We start from the raw sequence: 7,520 nt of genomic DNA, 5'->3' as shown, positions 1-7,520 counted from the left end.
TAGTTCTGAGGGCATCAATCATGCTCTTAAATCTGGTCACTTGGTTCGTAGATTGTATTGCAAGTTCCCACAGAGAGCCTTGCAATATTCCCTCAAGCACTTTTTTGGTGTTGAAATATTTGGGTAAATATTGACCGGAGATATAGAGGGCGGTGCAGATGAAAGAACTGGCTACTTGTTCTCACTCAACAAACAGGTAACAGTGTTCAAGAAGGAACTGCAGATGCTGGAAAATCGAAGGTACACAAAAATGCTGGAGAAACTCAGCGGGTGCAGCAGCATCTATGGAGCGAAGGAAATAGGCAACGTTTCGGGCCGAAACCCTTCTTCAGACAACAGATAACAGTGGCCTGGTTCCTTTATCAACGTTACTGGTTTTTGCACATCTTTCATTCATTGTTCTTTATCTCTCCACATCATCGTGTCGAGTCTGAAGAAGGATTTCGGCCCGAAACATTGCCTATTTCCTTTGCTCCATAGATGCTGCCTCACCCGCTGAGTTTCTCCAGCATTTTTGTCTACCATCGTCTATATATCTCTCGTTTCCCTTCCCCCCCCCCCCCCCCGACTAGTCTGAAGAAGGGTCTCGACCCAAAACGTCACCCATTTCTTCTCTCCAGAGATGCTGCCTGTCCCGCTGAGTTACTCCAGCTTTTTGTGTCACTCGGTCCTCAATATAGTAGATGGAGCCTCATTTTATGGCCTTGTGTGAAAGAAGGCAACACCAACTAGATGATGAAACGTTTAGCGCAGTTTCGTTTATTGTTAGGTGTACCTATTTGTGGCGTGCTAACCTTCCAACCAGTGTAGGAAAGAACTGCAGATGCTGGTTTACACCGAAGATAAGGCACAAAATTGTAGATTGTGGCTCGCGCGCAAATAGTCACCAGGATTGGGCGCCATCTTGGCATGAGCTGAGGTAAAAGGCTGGAAGGGTTAAAGGGAATGGGGGTGAAATAGTGCGTATTTCCCTCACTGCTGCTGCATCTAATGTTCGGTTCCAAACAGAAATGATAAATGGAGGGACTAATTACTAATTTAATTGGGACAGAGCTCAATTTGAATTGTGAATTTTAATTGGACACCAGTAACTACTTTAAATTGGTCTTTCAAAAACCCTACTCAAAGTTCACGCTCATAAGTGATAAGAGCAGAATTAGGCCATTCAGCCCATCAAGTCTACTCCGTCATTCAATCATGGCTGATCTCTCTCTCCCTCCTAACCCCATTCTCCTGCCTTCTCCACGTAACCCCTGACACCCCAAAGTTTGAACAATATCTTTGCTGGTATTTTAAAACTTTGTTTTTCTTCGGGCACTCTGCATATAATAGTTTTTGCTTATTATTACTTTATTTTCTGCTTTCTTCCTCTCCCTCTCTTGTGTTTTAACTTTCTCTCTGTGTAGCTATTTCTTCCTTGTATTCTTGTCTTTCCTCAGTTTTTAGTTTTTATCCCTCTCTAATTCCCGTCTCTGTCTCTCACTCAAGATAGGCACAAAATGCTGGAGTAACTCAGCGGGACAGGCAGCATCTATGGAGAGAAGGAATGGGTGACATTTCGGGTCGAGACCCCTCTCTCCAGAGGTGCTGCCAGACCCGCCGAGTTACTCCAGCACCTTGTGTGTGTAAACCAGCATCTGCGGTTCCTTCCTGCGCATTCTGACTCTGACTCTCTCCCTTGCTCTATCAGGTTGTTGATCTTTAATGTGTAGGAAGGAACTAGAGATGCTGGTTTAAACTGAAGATAGACACAAAAAGCTGGAGTAACTCAGCCGAGAGAAAGAAAGGGTGATGTTTCGGGTCTTCAGACTCAGCGGGATAGGCAGCATCTTTTTCGAGAAGGATTTCGACCCGAAACATCACCCGTTCCTTCTATCCAGACATGCTGCCTGTTCCACTGAGTTACTGCAGCATAGAAACATAGAAAATAGGTGCAGGAGTAGGCCACTCGGCCCTTCGATCATGGCTGATCATCCAACTCAGTATCCAGTATATGGAGCCTTCTCTCCATACCCCCTGATCCCTTTAGCCACAAGGGCCACATCTAACTCCCTCTTAATTCCTCATTCGCTTTGTCAGTCAGTTTCCCTTTCTCTCTCTCATTTTCCGTCGATTTTGCTCTCCTTCTCTTAGTACCTCTGTGGTACAGAGGTAAGAACCGTACATTGATGTGGTTGGACAATGTGGTTTTGACAGGAACTGCTGGTTGTACAGCTGCGATACCTCAATGAAATTTGTGTATTGATCATGAAGTTATTTCATGTTGCAGGCACTGAAGAGGTTAGATTTCCCACTCGAGCTTCAACTACCTGTGTGTTTGATGGTTTATACAGAAGTCTCGTTGTCTGTAGATAGATACAGAATGCTGGAGTAACTCAGCGGGACAGGCAGCATCACTGGAGAAAACGACTGGGTGACTTTTCGGGTCGAGACCCTTTTGCTGACTGTAACTCGTTTTCACCGCCTGCCCACAGTCTGAAGAAGGGTTTCGGCCCGAAACGTTGCCTATTTCCTTCGCTCCATCAATGCTGCCTCACCCGCTGAGTTTCTCCAGCATTTATGTCTACCAAGGGTCTCGACCCGAAACGTCGCCTATTTCCTTCGCTCCATAGATGCTGCCTCACCCGCTGAGTTTCTCCAGCATTTTTGTCTACCATCTGCAGTTCCTTCTTAAACACTTACTCATTTTCTCTCTCTTTCTTTCCTTGGCCAACTTCACTCTTAGATTTATTTAGAGAAGATGGGTCGAAAAAAAAAGCTGGGGCAACCCAGCGGGACGGGCAGCACCTCTGGAGGAATGTGCAACGTTTCGGGTCGAGACCCTTCTTCTCACTTTTTTTCTCTTCTCTCCCTCCACCTCCACCCCCCCCCCCCCCCCCTTCCTGGCACGCACTTTCTCTCTCTCCCTCTCTCTTGTTTCCCTGCTCTCGGCTTTTGTGCGATTCAGACGGCCCCAGGTCTCAAGTCTGATCTGCTGCGAACAAAAGGAGTTTGCCGAGATGGATCGAGCACGCTTGGAGCTCTCTCTCTCTCGGGAGAGAGTGGGACCTCTCTCTATGACCCCCCCTTAAGAAGAGGCCCCTTCTCGCTCTCTCTCTTTCTTTATTTCCCTGCCTCTATTGAATTGGGACAAAGCCCTGGCACGTGTGTCATGAATAGGAGCAGGACAAAAGGAGCAGGCCGGACGTGTGGCACTCTCATCGCCATTTACATAATGGCGAGCAAACACACGCGCCAGAACAGGTACATCTGGCGCCTCCTGGGACACTCTGCAGTCCCCCTTGGATCAGATTACGCTCTTTGTGTGATTGGTTCCTCATCCCAAGCCATCTGCTTGAGATGGACCAGACAATGGGTTTGTGTAGCCTTTAAATAGCCGGGACTAACACTGCCACTGATCACTTCCAAGTGGGGTGAGACTGCTGCCTGCTAGTGCACTCTCTTCCCTCTCCTGTGCAGCCTTTAGGATCACGGAGCTTGCTTGCGTCTGTTGGGGGAGTTTTCTCTCTCTCTCTCTCTCCATCTCTCTCTCTCTCCGCTTGTCAAGGAGCCAGCGGAGCTGAGATGCCTCGAGGGTTCCTGGTGAAGAGGACCAACAGGGCCGCTCCTGTTTCCTACAGGGTGCGCGGCGACGACGAGGGTCCGAGGTTCTCGGAGGGGCCACCCACGCCGTGGGGCCACGGGATGCCCGGCTCCCCCTGCGCCCCGTCCCGCAGTCCGGACCGTCCAGCCCCCCCGGGGAGGCCGGCCAACTCCAGCTCGCCCGTCTCGGCCGAGTCCTTCCCGGGCCCGTCGGCCTTGATGTCCTCGCTGGGGCGGGCCGCCTTCGCCGTCTCCGTGTCGGACGGGGAGGTGGAGATGGGCTCCAGCTGCGCCCCTGTCCGGCCGGCCAAGAGGCAGGGGGCCGAGGCCGAGGGCAGGGGCCAGCGGAAGAGGCCCAGGATGGAGAGGAAGGCCTGTCGAGACGAGGTGACCACGTCGCCGGTCCTGGGGCTAAGGATCACCGGAGAGCTGACGGACTGCCAGCAACCCAGGGCGTCCGGGCAGCCCCTGGGAGAGTTCATCTGCCAACTGTGCAAGGAGGAGTACGTGGACGCGCTGTCGCTGGCCCAGCACCGCTGTTCCAGGATCGTCCGGGTGGAGTACCGCTGTGCCGAGTGCGACAAGGTGTTCAGCTGCCCGGCCAACCTGGCCTCTCACTGCCGCTGGCACAAGCCCAAGAACCCCGGCAGCCTGCAGGGCCAGGAGGCGGCCAAGGGTAAAACCAGAGCCGAGAGCCAGCGGGACAGCTGCAATTCCTCGCCCCGGGCCTGCGACGACGCCGGCCACCACGAGGACGAGCTGTTCGACTGCCCGCTCTGCGGGAAGCGCTTCCGGCGGCAGGCCTACCTCCGCAAGCACATGGCCACCCACCGGCCGCCCGTCCTCTTCCCCGGCAGCCGGCAGCTCCTCCGCCAACCTCCGGCGCAGCTCGGGGAATCCGCCGCCCCTCCCCCGCACGCTCTCCGGCTGGCCTTTGTCGCTACTGAGGACGTGCCGGCCAAACCCTGCCCCGAGGCCCCCTTCGCCGCCTGCCTCGTGCAGAGCCGGCATCTGGAGAAGAGCAGGCAAGTGGTGTTGCTTCAGCTCTCCACAGCGCATGCGGTGATGTGAGCAGAGGGCTGGAACTTCCCTCCCCCCACCGTCTCCCCGAGCCGTATTTATTCTTTGCGTGTGTGCATCTGCGTGTTTGTGCGAATGAGCAAAGCCGGTTAAAACTGTCCTGAAACAATGAGCATGGGGGGAAAAGAAAGATTCACGAGCGTCGCAGTTTCTTTGCAATACTGTAACGGTTACAGAACAAGTATAAAACCATATTATTTATTGATATATATTTTTTGTTGATTTTATATATATATATATATCTATATATATTGAACTTTTTGTACAAGAACTTCCTGCAAGTGTTCAGAGACATTTTTGGGGTATCGCCCCCGGCTGAAATCTGTATTTTTCTTAACAGCTATAAATGACACGTGCCTGAAAATACAATTTTATTCTCTTACTGTTGCAAAGGAGCTTTTTGTCACATGTGGCAATTTTCATGTCGGTGTTGTTTGTTTCTGAGAATATTTTAAATAAAATGTCAAAACTTAAATTGCCTGGCGTAGGTACTTCCTGACAAGTGCAGAGTGCTTCATAAGTTCACAAGTGATAGGAGAAGAATTGGACCATTCGGCCCATCAAGTCTACCCCGCCATTCAGTCGTGGCTGATCGATCTCTCCCTCCTAACCCCATTCTCCTGCTTTCTCCCCATAACCCCCGACACCCGTACTAAATCAAGAATCTATCTGTCTCTGCCTTAAAGATATCTGTTGACTTGGCCTCCACAGCCTTCTTGTGGAGAGAGGTTGCGCTGAAGGTAGTTAGAGGGAGCCCTGTCCCTGTTTCAGACTAAAATCAGATTATAACTGATCTGAACCTCAGCGTCTTAACACCCTCGCCCAACTAAATCCTATCTCAGGTAAATCAGGTTTTTATGGAATTCAAGATTTACGCTCCACCTTGCATGGAAGAGTGCTTATTACTGATTAGACACAAAGTGCTGGAGTACCTCAGCGGGTCAGGCAGCATCTCTGGTGAACATGGATTACTCAAGGGGGAAAAAAAAGACTGGGGTAATTCAGCGGGTCAGGCAGCAGGACTGGAGAATATGGGGTCAGGACCCTTCTTCAGGCACTGGTAATTCAGAGGCTAGCTTTACAGAGGGTTACGACTGACTGCTCTCCTGAACAGCTCGCCCCTAGATTGTGCTCCGTACCTCTCCCTCTCATCGTGCCACACAGGCAAACTACCCCCCCCCCCCCCCGATCCATTCCCGCATCCCCTGCTCACCACACTAACAGGGAAAATTATTTCTCTAATTCTTATAAGACTAAATGTTTAAATCCAACAATCAGATAACGCAGAAGATAGACACAAAAAGCTGGCGTAAGTAATTCAGCGGGTCAGACAGCATCTCTGGAGGGATGTCTGAAGGAATGTCAAAGGTTAAGGGAGAAGGCAAAATAATAGGGTTAGCAGGGAGAGATAGATCAGCCATGATTGCATAGACTTGATGGACCGAATGGCCTCATTCTACTCCTTTCACTTATGATTGTATGAGGAAAGGAATAGGTGACATTTCGGGTCGAGACCCTTCTTCAGACTTCAGACTTCTTCGTCAGTCTGAAGAATGGTCTCGAACCGAAACATCGCCTATTCCTTCTCTCCAGAGATGCTGCCTGACCCGCTGAGTTACTCCAGCATTTAAATTCTATCTTCGGTTTAAACCAGCATCTGCAGTTTCTTCCTACATAATCAGATAACACCTTTGGACGGTCGTTCAAACATAAAAAGAGCACAAGCCAAGTTCAAGAGACACTTTAATCCTTCTGAAAACGGGCAAATCTGCATTACACCCACTCCTGTGGTTATCTCTCTTTCCCGAGATATTGCCCAGAGCTGAACATAACTCCAGATGGAGTAAATAAATGATGCTTAGTTCTTGACCTTAGGATTCCACGAATAAAGGACAATATTTAATTTGCAGCTTTTGATTGCTTAATGTCCACTAAATGGTCTTAAAATGTGTAGTTTTCTTTCCTCCACAGTTGGAGGGTATTATATTTGCCAACTTCTGCTCTTGATACTATGTTAAGCAAATGCAGTTGTCATTAGCAAGGGGAGGGGCAGGGGAAACAGGTTTAAGGTGACTGGCCAAAGAACCGGAGGGTGACAGGATGATAACATTTGAAGCCAAAATCTCTGGCTAACTTGCCTGAACAGCTCCACTCAAAACCGCAAGAAATCGCGGCGAATTGTGGATGCAGCCCAGACCGTCACACAAACCGACCTCCCGTCTATTTACTCCATTTATACCTCACCCTGCCTCGGCAAGGCCAGCAGCATAATCAAGGACGAGTCGCACCCTGGCCACTCCCTCTTCTCCCCTCTCGCTTAGGGCAAGAGGCACAGAAATGTGGAAACGCGCGCACACACACCTCCAGATTCTGGGACAGTTTCTTCCCAGCTGTTATCAGGCAACTGAACCATCCTACCACAACTAAAGTCCAGTCCTGAAATACTATCTGCCTCATTGGAGACCCTCAGACTATCTTTGATCAGACTTTACTTTGCACTAAACGTTATTCCCTTATCATGTATGTATACAATGCAAATGGTTTGGTTGTAATCATGTATCGTCTTTCAGCTGACTGGTTAGCACGCAACAAAAGCTTTCCACTGTATGTTGCTACACGTGACAATAAACCAAACGAACAAAGTGAACTAAATACTTAGAGGATGCAGATTCGCTTGTGGCTTTCAATAGGAATTGGATAATCATCACAGGGTTAAAAAACAAAATCAGGTATTTGGAAAGTGGGAGAATGAGGTTGACTAGAGTTCCCTACAGAACTGCAACAGACCCAATGAGCCAAATGCCTAACATAGACACAAAATGCTGACGTAATAGGTGATGTTTAGTATTGCAGATTAA

The 7,520-nt window shown here is 49.5% G+C and overlaps 1 protein-coding gene across 1 annotated transcript; it reads left to right on the top strand.

Moving 5' to 3' along the window:
* Positions 1-3,165: 3,165 nt before the first annotated feature.
* LOC116968610 (insulinoma-associated protein 1-like) lies at positions 3,166-5,131 on the top strand. The gene has a single exon (XM_033015371.1). The coding sequence runs from the start codon at positions 3,565-3,567 to the stop codon at positions 4,651-4,653; it is 1,089 nt and encodes a 362-aa protein (XP_032871262.1). The 5' UTR covers positions 3,166-3,564; the 3' UTR covers positions 4,654-5,131.
* The last annotated feature ends 2,389 nt before the right edge of the window (positions 5,132-7,520 follow it).

This window comes from Amblyraja radiata, chromosome 45, assembly GCF_010909765.2.
Source record: "Amblyraja radiata isolate CabotCenter1 chromosome 45, sAmbRad1.1.pri, whole genome shotgun sequence".
NCBI lineage: Eukaryota > Metazoa > Chordata > Chondrichthyes > Rajiformes > Rajidae > Amblyraja > Amblyraja radiata.
This window is presented reverse-complemented; position numbering and strand designations above follow the sequence as displayed.

What these genes read in the sequence shown, in the direction of transcription:
- LOC116968610 (XM_033015371.1), top strand. Translation starts at nt 3,565, where the DNA reads ATGCCTCGAGGGTTCCTGGTGAAGAGGACCAACAGGGCCGCTCCTGTT.